Below are 23,795 nucleotides of genomic sequence, written 5' to 3'. Positions count from 1 at the left end.
TTTTTTTTTACTTACAGCAACAATTTTGTCATGAACGTGAATTTGGCCATTGTGGTCAGCAGCACTACCAGGTATTACATTTTTCACGAAAATCCCTGAAGGTTCTGCTGGCAGAGGGAGAAACAGAAACAAGTTACTACATTAACCCAATTTTTTCTTTTCTTATCAAGATTTTTAATTACAGCCTTTTTCATACACTTCTGTCCACGAAGTTATGATTCTCTAAACCACCAACATTTGCATGTGACCACTCACACAGCTTGACATAGAATGACTGAGGATCTCCGATGGAAAACAACAGCACTGACACAACCGCCTGTACACTGACCTCAAAATTTTTTCCTTAAAATGGCTCACAAAAGGCCACCTCCTCCATGGATTGATCCTGGTGCTTACCCAGGCTTTAAACCACAATCACTTAAATCCATGCTGCATTAGATTTCAATAGGACTACCTAAGCTAAAAGTAAAATATGAAAGTATGTGCTTAAGTGCTTTGATCAGGACTTCAATCATCTTACAGCTAAAGAATTTAGCACTTTAAATCTTAATGAAAAAGGATTTTTCTTAAAAAAAAAAAAAAAAAAAAAGAGAAACATGGAAATCAGAAAAACTGTCCTTTGTCGTGTTTCACGTTTGATTATTAATTCTAACTTCTAATTAGAACAAGGAAATAAAAACAAACAAAAAAAACAGTAAAAAATCCAATCATCAGTTGAAACAGTAACCCTTCCCTTCCAGAAACTCCTGCAAAATATGAGATGCTGATCTTTAATTCTAGTGAATCTTGACACTTCATCCATCCTTTTCTGAGCACTAACCTTCCTCAGACACCTGCCCAACACAGTTTGTCCATGCTCAGCAAAACTCCTCTACCTGTGCTTCAAACCCACCTTGTCCCATTGCCTGACCCATGCTCCTCCCCAGCCCACTTCCCAGGGCTCACTGCTCTGGTCTGGGATTCCTCACCAGCAACACGAGGACCTCCTGGGAACCACTCCTGCACCTCATTCCCAGAATACTTTCTTGATTCGCACGAGGAAGGGGAGGAGATAAAAAGCACTACCCCTTTGCGTAAAACCAGATATTCAGTTGAGTCAATTTTAAATGTATTATAATTTGCGGAACCAATATTTGAAAGATGAGTTAACAGCTCTCACTTAAAGAGGACTTAGGAAAAAAGAAACCCCAACCTAACTCCATGTCCCTATATCCCAGCACAGGTATTTTAATCTGTTCCCTGAGTTCAGACACTCAAGCAGCCATCTGCCAAAGACAAGTACATCATCTTGTGAAGGTGGCAAACACATCATGCACAGCTAAGATTCTCTGCATCTCCCGCCTGGCAGAGGGATGGACTAGTTAATCTGACTTATCATTTCCACTCTAACTCCTACAATTCATTAAACAAATGAAACTTGCATGTTGAGCTATTTTGCACATGCTGAAGATGCCAATGCCATTCAAAAGTTCACGCAAACTAGAGACATCCAATACTCCGTTTTTGAAATTCTTCTTAAAATGTGCTATCTGAATTGTGCTATGTACTGCAGGGGTGAAAAGAGGAACAGTGTGGACAGGAACCTGTGTTAGAGTCTGTACGTGCAGGAACTGTCTGTTACAGTTTAATGTCTTGCACAGTAACAACATAAGCATGTAAAATTCACGGTCCAGCAGCCAAGTGGGAATTATTTTTTTAAGCCTATTACAACTCTTCAAAAAATTTTGTGGCTGAATTTCACTTTGCAGCAAGTTCTCCAAGTATCTTCATAGATTTTGTAAGTTACGCTGTTTCAAACAAGCACTATTTGAGAAGCCTGTCCTAGACTTTACTTAATCTTGTGGAACTCACCTACATCACATGTGCCAGCATATCCAACAATTGTTATCCCCAGGCTTTGTCCATTCTTTTTTATAAGTTCAACATCATAGGTATCAAAAAGGTTGGTATTATCCTATAAATAAAGCGCAAGACAGTAAAAAAAACCAAACTCATAATTTGCCAGTACCATTACAATATTGCAGGTTAATTAAGATCTTCAGAAGTGAGCAGTGATTTTGATTTTCCTATTTTAGGAGGAATCATATTTGCAAAAAAGATATACCTGAGATTTGCTGAAAATAAGTAGTCACCCAAAGTCATTAATTGCTTTTTTAAATTCTTTCCTAGTACTTTCCCCACTTGCCTGTCACAGATATAATATTTATATTTTATGGTAAAAAAGGTTTTTGTTAGACTGCTTGAGGGCCATTTCCCTTTGGATTCCACTGCCACCTGGTAACAACAAACTTCCTAGTCAATCCCACAAGACAACAGAAACCCTGAATGCCCTCAGAATTTCTTCTTTCCCTTTCATATGTTAGTCCTGATAAACAGTGGAAAGAATCCACTTGCCTGACCTCTTTCTACTGGACAGTTAAGAAGCAAAAACCACCTGGTATAAATACACAGTGTTATCACATCACACATTTCTGTCAGAAAAAAATGATGCTTATCTCTTTGTGTTATCACCTACTAAGGAAGTGAGGGGCAGCAGGAAAGGGATCTTGAAACAATCAGGTTCAATGCCCTGAAATGAAAGAAACCACGCATACAAATAGTAGGCACATCTCTGCTACAGAAGCAGTTGCCTACTTAAATGCAAATACTCGAGATTAGGTAGGTGTTTGAGCTTATTGTTTGGTTTTATGCTAGATCTCAAACCACAAAACCATTCCAACAGTCAATCTTACACACATCATCTTAATAGGTTTGATATGACCCTGTTCAGATTTGAATGCCAGCAAACTGTAAAGAGCACTGGAAGCCTCCCGGTTGTCTAAGGCAATGGCAAGCAAAAGACTCATTAGTTCACATTCAATTAAAATTATTTTTAAAACCTAAAGAAGAAGGGAGAGTATTCATTTGTAAATGCTTTTTTGTTGAACTGATGACTTCTCAAAACAAACAATACTTGAAAAGGGAAGCACATAACATGACCTGTTCTCTGAACCCTCTGCTTACTACAATTACCAAAAAAACCATAAAAGCCACTAGCTAAGATTACAATATGATCTGAGCTTACGCTGGACAAGTATATGGAAAAAGGTCCCCACAAATCTGGCCTCAGTATGTCTCTGCAGCTCTACCCTGACAAGTAAAAATCAAAACTTCAAGACAGAGGTCAAACAGGACACACTAGAGACACTGGGGATACCAAAGAGAAAAACAATCTAGCACATAGATCCAGGATTGCAAGGGATAAATTAAAATACATAAAGTTGTTTGTTTTCAGTAATCAGATACGGCCCAATGAGATCGAAAAGAAGACAATGATCAGAGCAAGGTCTGTTAAAGTGATGAAATCAAGAGGGATACTGTCACTGCCAACAGCAAAAAACGGACCGGGAAACTTGAAAACATTTCTTAAGAGAGTGAACAAAAGAGAAGTTCAATCAAATGCTTGCCAAATATCAGCTTTGGAAAGACCTGTATTAAAAGCAGGACGAAGTTACGGCCATACCTATTTCACTTTTCACTGAAAGAGAAATCGATGGACAGCTATCTCCTTTCTTATCACACACACGTCCCTCCACTAGCCAACTCATTAAGCTCATTAAAAGCTTTCCAACTCTCTTGCTCCATAAGATGCTGATGGAGATGAAGATAAGTTTTGATGCTCTGTCACTTATCTTTAGGAGAGGGAACCAGAACAGTAAACAAGCCTACAGCAACATCTGAAATGGAGCTATGGCCTTGAGAGTCCTGCTATTTTGTCAATCAAAAGCCCTTCATAGTCAGTGCTCTGATGCTACAGAAATTTTCTCTAAGTAATGTTACTGGTAGAATGCAAAACATTAGAAGTGGAGTCTGGAAAAATCAAAGTACAGAGTCCTAAATACAGTCAGCACAAGTAGGCTGCTTACATTGCTGTCAGTATCTTGGAGACTATAGATAATATGACTGTTTTCTTGTGCCCATGGACAGACATAAGTAGTTTCAGTTGTTCTCTGCTACAGGAAATTTAAAGGAAATAAAATATTAATATAAAACTGAAAAAACTAACCGTATATTAAAAATGCCTTTCTGCTGGTTTGCAAAATAAGGAAAATATTTTCTATTCCAAAGCTCACAGCTAGTGAAGCACTCAGAAACTGGAGAGAAATTAGATTATAGGAAAAAGTTCTGTTGTAAATCAGACACAAACTGAAAGGTAGACCATTAAGATCATCATTAAATTAATAAATACATTCGGATTAGCCACTATTCTTGACTTCAGCAAATCTCTCTTAACACCAGAAAGAGGAGTTTCTTCAAATCTAAATACGAAGGCACTATTTAGTTCAGAAAACAATAGATACATTCAGAAAGAAATAGATGAAATTGCAACATATTTTTTCCCCTCTAAACTACATAGCAGGAATAAAGAGGACACTGAAAAGACATCCAGAAGCAATAACGTTTTAGAAAAGCTGCGGCATCTACAAAGCTCGGGGTCAGTTAGTGACAAACAGACCCACCTTTGAGGAAGGGAAGAGAGCAAAACAGTACTTTGCAGCAGAAACAAAACTAGGACCATGTCATTTTTTCCTAATATGGGCCTTGGAAAATATGATACAGCTGGAAAAGAAATGCTTCACAACAATGCTAATTCTCTAGGAAAGCCTTTTTTCAGAGTATTAGACAAGCCTGCTTTTAAGACTCCAACCTTATGTACACAGATTACCCTCTCCCAACTCTCACATTTCCCACTACATCAATCCCTCTTCTAAGAAGAGGAGCTTGAGAAGGGCCCAAAATACTTTACTGACAGCTTCAGCCACAGTAGTCTTCCAGAGAGACGCAAGACACAAAGCTAATGGGTGCCTTTGCAGTGACTATGCTCAATAAGGGAGCAGGTGAGTTTGTAACAATATGACTGCTAGTCTGACCTTTAAAAATGGTGCTTCAAAAAAAAAAGTAGCACTCTTCACTCATCACTCATATTCAAGAAACTAGACAAGAAAGAAAAGGCTACTCAGATTCTACACCTAAATCTAAGCAGCACAGTAGTAGCAGATGGTACACAAGCACAGCTTTGTTTATGTTTCGAGACCTACTGTACACTTAGTGTAGCATTTGTTGATTTTAATTACTCAAAACTGAAGAGAATGACTTCAAAAACAAGAGACTTTGATATGACCATGATAAGATTTGCTAAAACAAGTTTCAAAATTTTTAGATATATTTCCTATCACAGACAGTAGCGTAGACTATGAAAACATCACACTTATGTTTCATAAAAAGATGATTGTGCTGAATAATTCTGGTGTGGCCATGGCGCTCTGGATTTCAGACTAGGGAAATTCACAGTCAAGTTTTAAATCCACTTACAAATGATTGATTAGCAAAAATATAATGAGCTAAGAAGGAGAACTAAAAGTACCATTTATCGATAACATTTATGGTCTTAGTAATTAAATTACCCACTCTGAAGTAAATTCTGTAAAGCTAGTCATTCCGATCCCAAGATTATAGTTATTAATAACACACAGGAAAGCAGTAAAAATTATAGAAGGCAGGGTTATAATAATGACCACTTAAATACATGCATATGATATCTGGAAACTCAAAAGAGGAGAAGCACTTTAGGCCTCAAGAATACTCTATTCCCCTCCTCCTTTCTGATCACAAGCCACAAACATACCTAAAAATATCACAAGGTAACACCAGATACTTACATTTCCATTTTGAAAGGAAGGTACTGTACTGACTGGCCAGCTCACAGGAGCTGGTGGAGTCTCCACAATGTCACACTTCGGGTCTCTTGCAACGATCATCCTAACAGAATTCCCACAGTTTCTCAGCACTTGGGCAACTTGTTCACTGGTCATTCCTTGCACATTGGTCCCTCCAATCTGTAAGATGTGATCTCCTGTCCGGAGCCTTCCATCCTTCAAACACAAATAAAATTGCAAAAAATGTTTCCAGTCTATACATAAAAGATCTCTTCCATTACAAAATTGAAACTGCGTACAGGCATCTTCATGGCCACGAGAGCCAATGCAAGAAAATACCATCACATAGACCATCATGGCAACATACTAAATTCAAGGAAGCATTTGCACGACCATGCACTGTTTGTTCTCCAGTAGTTAACAGTGGTAAATCAACCTCTCCAAATCTGAGTAAGACACATAAGTGGAATAGTACCATTCCTAAGAAAGTGTTTACTTTCCTTATGTAAAAGAAAACAGACAGCAACAACGTTTTACAATCTCACAGGTTGTTATGTATTGCTGTTTCACAGAATAGTCCTCATCGGATAGGGGTTAGAATAAAAAGCGCAGCATTTTGATTTAGGACTTTTAGAGTTTTTCCTAATACTTCTATATTAGCCTGGCAATTCTCTTCTCATATGACTAGCTCCAACTCAAGCAAGTAAATCCACTGAAGGTAACAAAGATTCCACACAGACCGGTTTTTACATGATAATTATGATTCGTGACCTACATCATCATTTCTATTATAAGCAAGCATTCTTAGCACCAAATACTCAGCTGGTATTGATCAGCACAGCTCCACCACCTTAGGTGCATTGATTCATACAGCAATCATAGTGGAGTTATTCCCAGAACCAACTCAAACTCATTTGTAAACTCATCCAATTTTAACATGTATATGTGCTCATTATTTCACATGTTCTTAATGATGCCTCATTCAGCTGAGAATGATGTGGTGAGTTCTTAACTTACATGCTTCATTTGTAGCCAAAACACTCTATTCCTTACAGCAAAACAGGTGTTACACAATAATTAAAAAATACTCATTTATACATGACAGGTTCAGAGGGAGGCAGTCAAGCAAAAGCCAACATTTTCCAGTAAAGCTCTCCAAATCTCCAGTTTTCATTTCCATCCTATACTAGAGGAAGTACCTCAGCCTCTCTCTTTTGTATGTTACTGGATCTCGTCTGCATGGGTTCCAGACCTCAAATATTGTAACTTGTCATGACCAAATTCACATTGAAAATTCAAATCTGTTTTGCTATTGCACGTGCTCTACTCCTGAAACGTACCAACGCTTAGCACTGAGTCTTTAAAGATTAGCAATCAAGGGCTGCAAACTGTACCCGTGAACTTTAAAAGATATCAAAAGGCTTTGCATCCATCCTAAGTGCCTCCTTGAACTGGTCAGACTGGAAAGCAGGGATCAAAATCCCTTTAAAATGAAACCCACTAAAAATAGGACATTTTCAATCTATTAACTGAATCTTGCAACGCAATTACTTCAGTAAGGCAGATTCTCTTGCCTGACACTTCATTTAGAGAGTTTGTCCCTATAGATGTTGCCAAACGTACCAAATTCTACAGAGGATGTGGAAATCCATTAAGAGTATTCGTCCTCCCCTAGACTTACCAAAGGCTGAAAATATCAAAAGTATTGAAAATATTAGAAGGTTAGACAACTCTTCAGAATTTCTGCATGTTCAACAATGTTGTAAAAGCCAAAGCGTGTCTGAGAAACAACTTAATTCATATCAGGTGCTGACTTTTTCCTCAATCATACCTTCAACGTACTTATTTATAAAGTGTATGTTGGCATTCAGACTTTGATGCTATCAGCTTCCTTTTGTTTAAGTATATTAGTTTATTTTAAGATTGTCAAAACCAGTTAATTATAGTTCACAATCAAACAAGAAATGACATAATATAATAAATTACCCGATCTGCTAATCCCCCAGGAACAATTGTTCTTACAACTACTCCACTTGACTTTCCTCCTACGATTCCAAAGCCTAATCCTGAACCATCGTTAATCAGCTCAACGTCTTCAACGTGGCCCCAGTGAATCTGCAATTAATAAAAACAGAAGATTTTCATTTCGGTCGATCTTTAACATTTCTCACTTTCACATGTACCAGGAATGACGAGAAGCAATCAGAGCAATTTTCTCTCTCTACCCCACATACTGGAGATCTGTTGGATTTCGTTCAGTCAGCTTCATTTCCTTATAAATACACAGTGGGGTTTCTCATCTGTTTTTAAACATACATTTTGTCCTTCACTTTCAGGATAACAGGATACTAGGAAAAAGCTTGACTAAGAAAAAGCAATTTTAAGATTTTCTTGCCAAAATGAAAACTATCCTTTTAGTTTTTCATAAATCAAGAATACTGCAAACAACAGAGAAAAACAGAGGCAAGGAGCTTGCACTGGCCTCGTTTTTACTTAGCGTTGCCCAAATTCTTATTTCTGTTATTTCACTTACACACATTAATAGCGCAGTACAAGATTCTGCCATACTGAATTGGAAGCATGTTTCTAAGCTACACTGTACCATGACCTTATGTTCTACAAGACAATCTGAAAATAACAAAGCTGTTAAGCAACCCAAACCCAGCCAATATTTCTGTCAGATTAATATCTCATAGAAACCAAAATGGAGCAAAGCAGGCAGATTTAAGTCTTCTGTGAATAAAGGATTTATTAGCATATTGAAAATCTTTGCCAAAGCCAGTTAAATATCATAAAAGAAGTTAAAGACCCCCTGTAGAGATATATACTTGTATTTTATTTTGTTAGTCTGTTCAGTGCAGCTCTTTCAATGAAAAAGCAGTTAAAGTTTAATTCTTTAAAATTTTCAGTGCAATAAACAATATTGATTATCCACTAAAAGCTTCAGATTTAACTAGCTCTGTAATAATCATGAGGGAAATAATTACGGAGAATAAGGAAAAGCACTGCTCTTAACCAGATTTTCATCAAAACCTACTAGCGTAATAAATTAAGATTCCAGTATTGAAAACCCTGGATTTAGGTGTGCAGTTCCACCAAATTCAGTGAAGCCACCTGGACCATATGGTTTGAACACAGATGGAAGTTCAGCCCTAGCTTATTACATGTCTCAGTGACAATCTCTCCTTGTTCAAGAAAACAAAAGGGTCCCCAATCAATGAAATTTGCAGATTAAAAAAAAAAAACAAAAAACAAACAAAACCAACAAACAATAAATAAAGACAAGGCTTTTTGTTTTGAGCAGTTTAAGTTTAAATTGGTTGGGATATTTCAAGCAGTGCTCATGATAGGTTATGTTTACACCCTTTTAAGATGTCATCAGAGCATCTTTAATTGCTGAGCACAAGTAGCTTTCAGCTGGGTATACTCATAAAATGCTTTACCCAGCCTATGCTGAACAGACCCTGCTGCTAAGAATACGTTGATCTACTAAAGCTTCTGCTATCCCCTAAAAACCCAGGATGTATTTTATAACAACTTCATGCAGCTTTGCAATGGAAGCCTTACACTTATTGCATGATCAGTCTAAATGAAATGTCATCACATATAAAATCTGATTAAAGAAAAAAAATCCCTATATGTAAAGCTTGCTAACACAAACACTTACAACCACAAAAAAATATCCAGCGTTAGTTCAAAATCTGATTTTGACAGTATTACAAGAACTCACAGTCTCAGGTGGTTTTATATCACTTAATAAGACAGCCGAAGTTCTGCTGTTTCCTTGAACTGGCTCCCTAGCAACAACCAGATGTAGAGATCCTGTGGATTGCTGGAGGAGGGCAATAGCGTGCTGATGGGAAATGTTCTGATCCAATGGGGTGCAATTAATGGCCAGTATGTGGTCATTTTCCTTTAGTCTTTGATCCCTTAACAAAACATTAAAAGAAAGTTTAAAATGCAGCATAGTGACTTCACAACAGGCTTGTGTAATTTAAATATGAACATGCAAAATGCAGTTATGCAAGGTTAAATATGTATATACGAAAAAAATCTGGTTATTAGGCTGTCTTCACCAACACACAAACTACATGCAATCCACACCGTACTGAACTGCCCAGCCATATTTTGTTCCAACTTTATCATGGCACAGAAATTCACTTGACTTTTCCCTTTGCTTTTATTCAAAATTCAACCAAATTCCCTCATTCTTTCTTGATGATATTGAATTACAGGGCAGATAAAACTATTTTTGTAGTTATACAATGAACTAGGAACTATTCTTCATTATGTTTAGCACTACATGATACTACCTCTAAGTACTCACAACTCAGGCTAGGATATTGTTTTGTATCATTATTTCATCTAAAGATCAATAAGCTGTGTATTTATATTTTACTCAAACTTTACAGGATCAAACTTGCTTCGAGCAATACACAGTTCAACTTATACCTTAAGATAATATAAATTTCACAGTTAATTCACCCTAGTGATGAATTTAGATTTGTGACAAGAGAGAAACCATCACTCATCTCCTTTGTTAAATATTCATTCTGAGCACGAGACCAAACTGTTACATAGACAGACACTGCCTTCAAAGCTCTGTAGGAATCCAAAAAAAGTCTCCAGGAGATCCTGTCTCAGAAGCAAAATGGGAAGCATGCTGGGGAAATTTATAAACTCCAAAATAATATAACTGCACATCTTAACTAATGCATTTTAAACTTCCTTTTTATCATGCGATGTTTAAGATGTTTCCCAGAAATCACTTTCTTCAAGCACTAGCCATATTTTAGATTCTCTCATCAAAGAAAGTGAGCAGCAGGTCATCAAATCCTGAAGTGAGATATTCACCCTCCTTTGACATCCGGATCAGTCCATCTGTCTCCGCTTTGAAAGAGCCTAATATGCTTTTCTTTAAGTGTTCTCTGGTGTGTTCTCTGTGGGCCCATAGCCATTATCATTCCAACCTCTCCCCACTCTTTTTGTCATCCTGTGTTGGCACTTCCTGACATGTGTTATTTAAAAAGTGACACCAATGACTTGAAATCTAGACACATTTTCTTGAAACATAATTCCAAGTACTGCATTTGTCTCATGCCAACTCTTGTGGTTTTACAATCGCATTTTATTTTTAAAGGATTGCTCTGTCTTTTGTTGTTGGGTGAAAACCCACAGACAATACGGGAAGAAACTGCCTGAAGCCTAGATTCTATGATGACATCTGTGCAGGGATCTGTCGGGAGGACTGGATCTAAATTTACACAGGAAACAAACAGTAAAACCAACTATAAATAGGGTATTGTCATAGGCACATAAATAAAGAAACTGGGGGGGTGAAGAAATCTTTCAGGGACGCAATACATAAAAATTCAAACGGAGGCTAATTTCTGTTTTCCTTGTATTCTTTTCTGAGTTTTCTTTTGTTTTTTAATCAGTACTCAAGATTCTCTTAAGTGAGCCATGATTTCTGGAAATTCCATTTATGAATGGTTCGGATATTTAAAACTCATCTGAAAATCCGATCCTCAAAACACGAGCTGATTTAGTTGAAAAGCCAGAATTCAAGATACCACCAACAAAATATCCCACCAGATAACCCAGACAAACATGTGAGTCTGAAAGAGTTTTCAACATGAAAGTTGTGACTTTCCCCTTCATGGAAATACTGCAATTTTCCAATACAATTATAAAGATCTCACCTGTCAGCTATGCTTCCTGGCTGGACTTCCTTGACAAAGATACCAACTTCTCCCAAGCTGTGATTTTTAAGGGCAACCACACTAAATCCAAGACCTCCAACAGAAGGCTTTTCGATCTTTATTGATTCTACTTGTCTCCCCTAATAAAACAGAAAAAAATGATTTACTAATTTTTAATGCAATAGAACGAGCTAGTTTAAAATTTATGAACACTGCGAGAATTCTTCTCCTCCTAAGACTAAACAAAGGCAAAATACTGAATATGTTATTTCTATAAAAGCTCCTCCATTTATTATTTTTAATATAGCAGAGTATTGGATATGCAAGCACTCTGAGGTTCAGAAACCTCAGGGAATTTAAGAGCTGCTTTCACACTTCATTCACATTATGAGATGAATTCCAAACTGGATGAAAACTATGAACAAAGTGCTGTCTAGAGCAATATATTTGGGATTTCTGGAAATGCTGCATAGCTAAACCAAATTACTTGTCTTCTGGCTCCCCTTGCTTTTAATGCTGATTTTTAGGTGTACGTTCAAAAGATTGTGGCTTTTAAATCAATAAATTTCCTTCCCCTCCTTGCAAGTTCACACGTAATGCTAAAAAAAGTTTGGTTTTGCGACTGCCTGCTTTTCACTTCTAATCCAAGATTTCTGGGGTTGTTTACTGGGAAATATCACTTAGAGAATGCATTGCTATCACAGCTGTTTTATCCAAAATAATGCGCAGTCTTTACTGCTAAATCTTTTATCTGATGAGTTAATGACACACTAATGAGAAGAGTTATGCTCAAAATATTACAGCTACATTAAGGTAGTCAATTAGCAACAGTTACTTAATAGAGAAAGGCATGACTAACCAATTAAATTAATGGTTCAAAGTAACACAGAACAATACATTTGTGGTATAAATGCCAGTCCCACATGGGTGGATGTCTGCACCTGTACAACTTCCATAAGCATCTGGTACATGCTACATCACATGTTAATGAAATCAGCATCTGTCTGGCAAAGTTAAGACACACTAAATGAAGAGTTAAATAAAATATTACATGCCAGTTCTTTTAATCATTTGCACTGTTCATATGTTAACAAAGTTGGTATATTTCCAATTTAAAATGTACTCGATAAAACAAGTCTCTCCATCAAAACAAGTTTCTGCAGAAAATGTCCATTTGCAATGAAGTGTCACCAAATACCAGAAAAGTTTTCTGGCAACTGGAATTTCTTTTCTACATTGGCGTGTTTGGTAGAAAGTAAGACCAAAAAATTGGCAGAGGAAAAGAAACAAACCACACCACCAAACCACTTCCAGTGCTGACATTGTCTTTCACAGGGAAAAGTTATGCTCAGCACTTCTGTGGTGCCTAGGAGGCACCACACTCCCAGATACAGAAGAGAAGAGTGTGTTTGAAAACATACTCCAAAAGCCTGCAAGAAAAAGTTTTATGTTAAAGGAAAATAAGTTTGGTTCACTAAACCTGACAGCCTTACCTTTGCCATCTGTTGGATGATTGCGTTAAATTCATTAACTCCCAGGTTTGGAGTGAAGGTAGATGCTTTGGGTTCAGGTGAACTGCAAGGCGTATATGCGCTCCCAGCAGCAACTGACTTGTCAGCAAACACTAGCAGCCCTCTCTTAGTAAAATCAAAATCTACTGAACGGTCAGGGGGCATGTAACTGAGCTGTTGAAAATGAACAAAGATGTAGAAAAACTATTAAAAACAAAATAGATTTCCATGTATACCATCTTGTGTGAAGACTGCCAAAGAAGCAAGCATACATATGTTCATGTAAGCCTATTCACACAAATATACTCACCTGTATAAATCAAGCAATGTTAAGATACAAGCTATAACCAAGCTACCATATCAAGTTTAAACTGTTTTTCAGAAGGAAAAGCTCCCTGAATGTTTCAGCTGTGCTTCTACTCCACTCATTTTCTCCATTTCTTTCATTCTGCTTCCCTGCCCATATCCATTATCCTCTTTTCACCCCGATACTCCAGAAACAACACATGCAAAAGCAACAACATTAAAGAAGCGCTCAAGCACTGTCGCAACTGTCAGGCAAACCTAGACAATTTTGGCACAAGAATCCAAATTTTTTAAGAGTCACTTAGTCACTCAGGAGCCAAAGGCCTGGTTTGTATTATCTCCTCCCCAGAGAGAGCCAACGGTACAAACCAACTACCATTGAACATGTTATCATTGCTAGAACTTGGAGTTTAATGTGTAGTCCTAATAGACAATGAAGAAATGCAGAAATATTCCCAGTGGGACAGAGTAAACTGAAAAATCCCATCCTGAATGAAACTCCTCATGAGGGACATGCTTAAAAAGCATTTCAAGAAATACAAAATTTCTAGATATGATAATTCTGAACATTCTGGATATAAAATCTATTATGCCACAGTCACAAAGCATGATCTTAGATATATTTGTATTTTCATACATTTTTAATAGCTTGCAGACATGCATCCAAACTTTGGAAGGAAGGAACAGGAGCAGACACAGCACGTTCGTGAACATGGGAAGAAAGGAAAATCAACGGCACAACCACTACCATGCTACCCTGGCAGGAACACATGCAATACATTTGGCAATGACAGCAAGATGGGCTCGTTCCCCCAACCCCCACCTTCAATATCTGCAGCTGGGCAGGTGCAGTAATCGCAAAGACAGGGATCACTGCTGATCACTGATACTGACAGGTATGCCAAGTTAGTCTCTGATTTTAAATTTGCTTGCCTGACTCTGCTAACTGCATGTTGAGACCTGTTCATGCGGATGTGTCATTGATACCCATGTCCACAAGATCGAAGTGTCAGCTGGCGTTATAAACCAATCCACACAAGTTCCTTCCACTGCTGGAGTCATGTCATTTTAAAGCTAGCTTGGGTACGCCTGCATCAGACCTCGGCAAATCTTCAGGGGTGATTTTCTAGATTATATTTCCTGAAACAGGTTAACCATTCTTTAACAAGTCAGCAAGAACTAAGTGATGATGTCTTCTAAGGAGAAAAGATGCTGCCAGTTAGCTGATAAACAGTATTTAGCTTCTGTGAAAAACAAAGGATCCCAGTTCCAACAGTGTTCAGAACTCAAAGTACTAGAGCTGATGCCTTTTGCAGATGCTTTTCTCGACTGATGCGGTTCTCGGCACCTGCCTCTTCTGCATCCCTTTCAAAGCAAGTTGACCCATGCCTTTTTGTTGCGATACCACTTCTCATTTCAGCAGTGACACTGTAGGTACTAGCTTGACCAAAAAAAAGCCCAACATTCACTGACACCAAGTCATAGCTTATTAATTAGAGCGGCCTCATTAACACATGCCTACATACCCTGTTTTAAGTTCCAAGTTGACTATAGTTATCATCACACCAACAATTGTAATTTTACACTCACTTGTTCCTTCAGTTGCTTGATGGATTGCTGGAGGGTCAGTATCTGGTTAAACAAAGGGCTCCTGAGTGTGTTACGCAAAACAGTCAGGTTTTCATTATGTTGGGAATCCCTTTTCTCACGCAATTTTGCTTGCAGACGATCAAGGATCTGCAGCACCTGCTGTTTGTCTACACCACAAAGTAGTACATGTTAGAAACAGAGCTTCATTTCTCACGGCTTAACAAAAGTAATCACTTTCAGACTACATACCTGCAGCAGGATTTTCAGGCATGTTGAAGGGTATTTTTGGAGTTACTCAGAATAACCTAGATGAGGTTAAAAAAAATCAAATTAATAATTTATATATCCGAGTGGAATGCTAACAGATACACAGTCAATAAATGCATTAATAAAATACTAAGCTAACTATAACAAATTTAATAAAAAATACTACTACTCCCTGTTGTTTACTCCAGGTATTCAACAAAGCTCTCAATATAGTTAGTTGCACAGCAGCCTCAGCACATGCAAAAATCTTTCCTTGTTCTGTGTGCTTTTCTTTTCATACACAGGAAAGAATATGAACAACTCTTTCCAATATGAGTAAAAATGCAGGTTATAAAAACAAACATTGGCCAAGAAAACCGAGAGGCAGTTATATTCAACCAAATTATTTTGAATACAGCCATTAAAGTTGTAATCTTTTCAAATATACATACAGTTAAAATCTTCCTATTATTTAGAAGGTAACTTCCTCTTGATTACTTTAAGTATTTGCAGTCCGTATTCTTACCATGATAGCTCTGCCCTGCCATATGGCAACATAGGTGAAACTTTACATCTCCCTATAAAACAAGTTCCCTCCATTCACAAGACAGCGTGGCGTTATGGCCCAAAACTGACCAAATCAATCCCTAGTCCAACACGTTTCTAAGGGAGGTTAGTTCTAATCGCAGCCCTGGTGTGAAAGAACAGGTGAAAGAACCTCATTGCCTTCTCCTACGTGAGCTTGCCTTTCTCTTTTTTATGTACATGACAAGCTTTGAAGGAACAGAATACCCTTTATCACGCTCCTCTACAGTGCCAAACAGAACAGGTCTCCAACTGGGGCTGAGGCCTAGATGGCAGTATAAAAACAACAGACTTGCAATTAGCAGCGATGATAAATTTGTACCCTTACTTGCATGTTATTATGCTGATGTGGAGCCTGTCATTCTGAAATCTATCAAGGCAGTTATACCAAAACATACACGAGAAACAAGATTTCTTCACTTAGTACAAGCTCCTCTGAAAGAAGTCAGCCATTTAATAGCACAATTTACATAATTGTAACTCTACCCAGTATATAACTGCGTAATTTCAGAATAATATATTTGAATTATTTTGGAATGAAAATAGCCACATATATATATATATATAAAATCTCTGTATTTACTTTTTTAATCTTGCAGTTCGAGAGTAGAAAGGGTCATATGCATCTGAATGCAATACCAGAGCAAGCACATCCCAGGGGCTGTCCCAGCAGGACCTCTGATCCTTTCAGCTCTGCCTCTGACACTGTCTGTGCTCACACTGACAACATCTTGAGTTATGGGAGGACACTGTTATATTTAATGAAATATTAAGTATGCAAGTGAATAGCTTATTTTCTGAAGAGTGAGATTAAACTGGATTTACCTAATGAAAAAAAAAAAAAAGTGGAGGTGTGTCACAAACCACAATTTCAGATTTATGTACCCTTTACCGTATCTGAGCAGCTTTGGCTCCTGGAGGAATTCCTGCAGAACTCAGTGGGTTTGCATGGTTTCCACCCACAGCCAAGCAAAATGAGTCACTTTGCAAGACTATTAACAGATTTAGGAGGTCATTTTAAACCAAACTCATAGCAAGAGTTGAAGCGGCAAACCCATACAACCTCTGAAAGATTTTCAGGAATGCATCTGAACTTTTGTAAGTGCTGCAGCTTTATTTTCTTTTCTATTTGAAATAAAACACTTCTAAGAGCACAGCAGCCTTTGATTCTGTGCTGAGATCTGATTCTAAAGAACAGATGAAAATACCATTTCCTTATACATTCCTGAGTCTTCATCTAAACCAAAAAGACAAAACCTCCTTGACCAAAAGTATTGCATGAATCTTAACAAAACAGGACAAAGAATATGGAAATTTGCTCTTTCTTCCCAATTTAACATCCCTCCATTCATTTCCCTCCTCTATTTTTCTACCTCACATCAGCAGTTAAAAGAGAAAAAAACAACCCTAAAGCAAGCAAACCAACATCAGAAAAGGCTGCAAGATAACTCCTATGAGGAAAAGTGGCTTGAAACACCTTTAAACCAGCAGTAGGGCGAAGAAAAGATTAAACCCAGAAAAGAAATCCAGCATGGCAGGAAATAATGCCGACTTGACGGCACCATGCCCATCTAATAGCCGAAGCCAGGAGGCTGGTCCAGCTCTCCAGCCCACTTTCATGCATTTTGTTCTTCCCTTTCCATCTGTGCTCGCACTCATTCATCTGATCCCATAGTAAGCTGGAACAGGGAGCTAAACAGGCAGAAAAAAACTTCACATTTTGGTAGCGTGAGCTTTTTGCCCAGTTAGCTCTCAACTGCCAGCACTGGCAGGCAGGAGGGGGGCGAGAAGTGCCAGGGAAGCGGGACCACACCTTGTAGCAGGCAGCAGCTAGCGGTTGCAGCAGCTCAGCTGCACTGGCAAACTTCACCATGAGAAATAGCCTGCGTCATTCAAAACCAGCCTCAAAGTGCCGCACTGACAGTCTCCAAGATTAATCTTTTTTCCATTACAGCGGGTGTAACAATAGCAATTATGACGACGGGTACAGATCCAAGAAAGAAAAATTAAGCAGAAAAGTATAGGTAAGAGAACCAGGCTCCATCTAGGCAGAAGTCCCCTGGAGAAGGAGGTGCAAAAAGGGGGGGAAAAAGATTAAAGAAAGTTTCAGCTTCCTGCCTGAGCTGCTCCAAAGCGTTGCTAAGAGCCACTGCAGACCACTGTGCGCCGGTGGACGCCAAAGTGGATCTCAGGTACAGTTTGCATAACAGTTCAAGTTTACACCGCACTTTGGGATTCCTTGTGATCAAAGCTGGCCTCTGGCCAGCTTGCAATGGTTTTTAATGATTTTTTTGTGCAATATGTTAAAACCACCCTCAGTATTTCTTTGTTCTCCTTTCTTGCATATAAAGAGAATGAGGGTAAAAAAAAAGAAGGGTGTTATATTTTAAAGTAAACAGCTCCTTCTGGTGTGAGGGGATCCCTGAAAATATAAACTAATTTAAAGTTTTCAAGTAATGTATAATTGAGGACAGGTGTCTAAGACTGGCTTTTGGGCAGCAGAGAAACACACAACTCCATGTACTATTGAGCTTTTTATGTTTAGAAGCCCAAACAGCTTATTGTTAAACAATATCCAAACACTGATGCTAAGTCCAAGCAAGGTGTCAACAGGAAGTTGCTAAATTAGGAGATCCACTCCTAGATGGTAATTTTGAAGTGATACAAAACACCATGGTTTGTCTTGCTAAAATCGGTTCACCCATTCCATATTCAACTTCCTTAGCTCCATTCCCCAATTTCTACAGCCACTGATTTATCTTATTGGTAGACAAAACTGCAAACCTCAGTTCAAAAATTTATGTCACAACTCCCAATATAATTGTAAAATCATTAAGAAAATAATGAATTTCAGAAAGTTTAGTGTTTTCTAACACCAGAAAAAAGCCCACACTCCAGCACAGCGTGCATCTGGGTTTTTACTGTCTTCACTTCTGAGAGCTGAAATCAACGCATCATAGGGAGCAGAAAAGTTCCATAAGGTTTTGTATGAAATCCTAAGACTTGGATCTTCTTCAAAAGCAGACTAAGAAAAAAGGAATTCCCCCATGCTGATGCCAGCAGAGGTCATCAGAAGAGCTGAAAGGTTTAAGTCTTCCATTGCCATCACCCCCCTGCCAGACGCCTGCCACTTGCATGGAGACACAGGGTGCTCAACCCCGGCACATCCCAGAGCCAGAGGGGAACACGACAGCCCTGGCAGTGGCCTTGACAAACACCTGCCCTCCACAAAGGGCTGCTGAAAGACAGAAATAAGGGCGTTCCTGCTGAGGTCTGGAGGAGGACATGGTTTAGCCAGCAGAGATTCTTCTGCCCATTTCTCCCCACCCACCTAACAACTACAACCGCTCTGCCCTACGTCCTTCAGCTTGGCCCTCAACAACCTGTGTCCTTCCAGGAGACGTGCCTGCAGGGAAGTCCTGCCTCATGGGAGGCTCTTCCCTCAGCGTGGGTGTAACCTTTTGGGACATTAAACGCCGCAAGTCCTTAACGCACAGGCGCTAACTGCTGCTATTTTTCAAGGGCTTCTAACATGGCCAATCCGAGCAGCCTGCCATGGGAACAAGCCAAGGGTATATTCCCAATCCAAAGTCACCTTTCTGCACTAATGCGGTTGTAATTTTTCCTGGCCCTGTTATCAGGAATGACTGAGATGATGTATATCGTCTTCCCCATCAGAGAGATCTGACTTGGAAAATTTCAGCCCAAACAGTTTAAAAATTTGATAAAGGCAAAAGAAAGGGAAAACAGCATTTGTTAGTGTGATCTTAAACCTAAATTGTCCTAACGCAGCATCACCTGTAACTTCAGATATTTAAAATTGTATCATGTACACTCTATCAAGCAACTAGGTACTGTGAAAAAACACTACTCTAACACATATTTTGCTGTCCTACACGTTATGCTCAGTTTTCCATCCTGGTAACACACAGAATTCTGTTCAATCGAGCTTAGCATGCACACAGCTTTCAGATGAAACCACCAAAACCTGCTGTTCTGGGTAATGCTGCACTATTTATAAAAAGTGCTATAGAGCACGTGCTGACTGCTCCAGGCACTTGAAAGGAGGAAACAACCAAACAGTGCTCCGAGTACCAAAACAAATACACCACAAATCTCCAGGGTAAAGCAGGTCAAAGCTAAATATTGTTAAATAAATAAAAAAAAAAAAACTACTCCATGGGCAAACCGAGTGTGTCCTGTTGTTACATACAATTAGTGACCACGAGATGAGGAAAGCAAAACAAAAAATAACTCTGCATCTGTGATTACCAGTCTCTATTGCAGATCAAGAAGAGCATTACTCACTCTCAAGGCACGCTAACTTTTAACAAGCAGAACCTGAATTCCTGCGGACTTCAGCCTTGAGGGAAGTGCCGGTATGGGTTCTCTGATGTCTAATAGAAGGGTGAGCTCATGCCGAAGCCATTCTCTGTGGAGCAGTAACATGGTCTCTGAAACCTTTTCCCACAAAGCTTGAGGAAAACTTGCTTCCGAGATCTAAATATTATCATATTCTACTGAAATGAGCCAATAAATCCTTGAATTACTATGATGACAGTGTACGTGATTAACAAATCACTTCATGGGGAAGGAGAGTTGTTAGACCTGGGGCCATGCTGAATTTCTAAGCTTCAAAATTTTACAAGGAATGCAAAAGAACTGTCTTCCTATTAATCAAGCCCTAAAAAAAAAAAAAAAAAAAAAAACAAAGAAAAAAAAAAAAGAGACCTGCTTCGTTAGGAACCTGTGACTTGACAGGCACTGACGGAAGGTGTTGCAAAGGGTGTGTTCCTTCCTTAGCGCCTCCTCTCCTCCTCACGACAGCCTCTCCAAGCAATGGAAGGAAACTGTTTGCACAACAACATGACACTCAAGAGGACTCCTGCACCCCGGAGCGCCTTCGCCTGCCATCAGGAGCCATGCAGCTCTCCCCCAGCCCTTACCGGGGCCGTCACGGAGCCCTGACACCCCCGGTGCACGGAGCCTGAAGGGGCTTCGAGGTGGGATTCTCCAGCCAAGCGCAGGCCGGTGTCCTGGCCAGGGCGGTGTTCAGGTCAGGCGCTGAGGGCGACAGTAGGAGACGCTTCTCCCGAGGGTCTGTGCCACGACCAAGTGCTAGCTGGTCTGAAGAAGGCATTAAACTCCTCCAGAAGAGCCCTCACCGGGAGCTGACTCGACCTACCCCCTCCCACGCACCACACCCGCCGGCTCCCGGGGCGTCGAGGGCAGCGAGGCCTCCCCCCTCCGGGGGACGGCCCCGAGCCGCCCCTCCGCTCCGGGCCCCACCGCCTTCGCTCCCGAAACTCCTGCCCACGCCGGTCTGAGGGGACCGGGGCCGAGCCAGGCAGGGAGGCGGAGGAGGAAGAGGAGGAGGAGGGGGTGACTAGCGGCGGGCTCCCCCTCAGCGCCGGGGGCGCTGCTGAGGCGAAGGGGCCGCGGCGGCCGAGCCGCTGGCGCTGGGGGAGGAGGGCGGCCGCCGTGGCGGGGCGAGGGGCCGGTACCTGCGGGCGGGAGGCGGCAGCGGTCGGAGCAGCGCGATGGCCGCCGGCTCTCACCTGGGCGGAAGCGGGAAGCGGCGGGGGGGTGGGGGGGAAGCGCGCCTCACCTGCGGCGCAGGAAGGCGGAGCGGCGCGGCGGGAGAGCCGCCTCCCGGGGGACGGGCGGGCCGCATCCCGCCGGCGGGGGAGGCCCCGCAGACCGCGTCCGGGGAGGCACGTATCGCCGGGCCGGGGCCGGTGGGAGAAGCACCGCTGGCGGTAAACCACCCCCTTGCCGGCTCGGGGAGGCCCGCACCTCCCGGCTGAGGGGGCCTGAGGGCAGGGGCGAGCCTTCGGGTGTTGTGGAGAAAAAGCGCAGGAGTGAGCTGGAGACCTCTGGAGAAGGGCACGGGGGACTGGGAGTACCGGAGCGGGGTCCTGCAGGCGAAGCTCAGGAAGTTTGGATGTGGCCGCTGGGACTAGTGGTAGCTGCTCTGTGAAATGCAGAGCTTAAAAGCCAAGTCGATTTTCAGGTGATCCTGACCTGCCCGTGTGTTTATAAATCACAGGGCCTCAAAGACATACTGATCAACATGGCCACCCAATGCCTTGGTGCAGGCAAAAAGTAGCCGTCAACTTCATAGAAAAGCTTTATTTGGTCTCATTTGCAGTAAATCGCTGTCCAAACGTGAATTGGCAACTGTTTTGAACTCAAATTCCCACAGAGGCCTCAGCAGCGCAGCCCCCACCACTTCCACAGAAAGGAACGGCAAGAGCTGTCGGAGGACGGGGACTCGGATGGAGTTGAGGGATTGTATTGCTTTCCCCACAGAACCAGCAATGGACAACGGCCTCTCCTGGAGCCCACCGCAGCCCAAGCGCACTCCAGAACACACCCGTGGCTTCCCAGGGCCATGGCGCCTTTTTGGGGCAGCTCGTGTGTGGGAGCTGTGGCTGCAGTCCCTGCAGAGGCAGCTCAAGAGGAGGGGGTAAAAGCCGAGTTTTCCTACTGCTAGTTGCAAAATACCAGGTGGGCACCATTTTAGTTGAAGTTAAGGCTGAGGGACTTGGGTCTTTTTAGTCTAGAGAAAAGAAGATTGGGGGGGAATCTTATTAATGCTTACAAATACTTAAAGGGAGGGTGCCAGGGGGGATGGGAACAGTCTTTTTTCAGTGGACACCAGTGATAGGACAAGAGGTAACGGGCACAAACTTGAGCATAGAAGTTCCATCTAAATGTGAGTAGGGACTTCTTTGCTGTGAGGGTGGCAGAGCACTGGCACAGGCTGCCCAGAGAGGTGGGGGAGTCTCCCACCCTGGAGCACTCCCAACCTGCTGTAGGTGCCCCTGCTCTGGGAGGGGGTTGGATTGGATGATCTCCAGAGGTCCCTTCCAACCCTGACCAGTCTGTGATTCTGTGATTATTTGTGGGAACTGTGGCTGCTTTCTACCTCTGAAACCTGTATGGTAGTCTGCCTTCAGATTTTTATTCTGCTACGCTGTTTCACTGGCTCATTTGCAGATCTTACACAGCCCTGCTAGTTGCATAGGTTAAAGGCTACAAAAGGTTTGGAAATTAATTCTAACTCAAAGCTTTGGATTTATTTCCCCTCATTCTAGTGCCCATTTTGTTTTACTAAGCAATAGCAGTTGCACGAGGGCATGCAACATAGAATCATTTTGGGTGGAAGAGAGCTTTAGGATCATCCAGTCCAACCGTTAATCTGGCGCTGCTGAGTTACTGCTAAATCATGTCCCTCAGCACCACATCTATACATCTCTTAAATACCTCCAGGGATGGTGACTCAGCATGCTGAGAACGTCCCGTTCCGTCCTCCTTTTTTAAACATTCAGATTCCAAATGCCTAACTTCCCAGTCCTCACCCTCCATTCTAATTAATGTAGCGCGCTCATGAGAGGTGACAATTCTTTTGATGAATGGCGAGCGGTGTATTTATCCACCCGAGAGACGCTCTGCAGACAAGAGCGCCGGGCAGGTCTCTCGTCAGCACACCTCAGCCTTGCTCTGGGGGGCCCAAATTCATGTTCAGGTGTGCTCCGGCCCTGGCCTTCATCTTCCAGCTGCTGAAAGGAGTTAATCAATTTTCGTTTGCATATTTTGCCTGCCCAGCTCTAGGCTGATGATGTAGTTTACATGCATCTCCACCCCATTCCCCCCCCCCAAAAAAGCTGTTAGATGGCAATATTTCACGTCACTGGCTGAGCTCTTTGTCAGCCTTCCACGCGTTTTACACTGCCGTTTTTACTGATTCTTTGAATATCTGGGACTGCGACAAACCTTGCGTTGGTACTGACAGGCTCATCTGTAAGTTACCACTCATTCACCAAAATAACGACCAATAAAACCAAAAGACTTCCAGAAGGGCTGAGAAATGACAACATTCACTGACGCCTTCACACCAAACCCTAGAAAAACATGAAATAACCTTCAAGGAGGGTGAGAAAATGGAAAGGTTGATAATCACCACAAAAAAACTCACAAAGAGCAAACACTGATGAGGACGAAAGCTTGCTTGCTCCAGGCATTTCGTATTCGTTTAAAAAAAAAAAAAAAAAAAAAAAAAAAAGCATTTTTAACAGTACGCCGCCCGAGGGCCAAAACGGAGGCGAAGCGCCTCATGGCCGACATGTTAAGTAAGGGCAGGCGGGCGCCGTCCC

At 41.1% G+C, this 23,795-nt stretch overlaps 1 protein-coding gene across 1 annotated transcript in view; it reads right to left on the bottom strand.

Annotated features, from left to right (window-relative positions):
* PATJ (PATJ crumbs cell polarity complex component) overlaps window positions 1-15,076 on the bottom strand; it is a gene marked incomplete at its 5' end in the record, with an annotated part of 149,132 nt that extends 134,056 nt beyond the window's left edge. The window contains 9 exons of the mRNA XM_082484225.1: window positions 16-107; window positions 1,852-1,954; window positions 5,700-5,912; window positions 7,683-7,811; window positions 9,427-9,625; window positions 11,399-11,538; window positions 12,892-13,083; window positions 14,806-14,972; window positions 15,055-15,076. Coding sequence (XP_082340351.1) covers window positions 16-107; window positions 1,852-1,954; window positions 5,700-5,912; window positions 7,683-7,811; window positions 9,427-9,625; window positions 11,399-11,538; window positions 12,892-13,083; window positions 14,806-14,972; window positions 15,055-15,076 — 1,257 coding nt within the window. The remainder of the gene's footprint in view (window positions 1-15; window positions 108-1,851; window positions 1,955-5,699; window positions 5,913-7,682; window positions 7,812-9,426; window positions 9,626-11,398; window positions 11,539-12,891; window positions 13,084-14,805; window positions 14,973-15,054) is intronic.
* Window positions 15,077-23,795: the final 8,719 nt, after the last annotated feature.

The sequence above is a fragment of the Vanellus vanellus genome, assembly GCF_965231255.1.
Source record: "Vanellus vanellus genome assembly, chromosome: 5".
Classification (NCBI taxonomy): domain Eukaryota; kingdom Metazoa; phylum Chordata; class Aves; order Charadriiformes; family Charadriidae; genus Vanellus; species Vanellus vanellus.
This window is presented reverse-complemented; position numbering and strand designations above follow the sequence as displayed.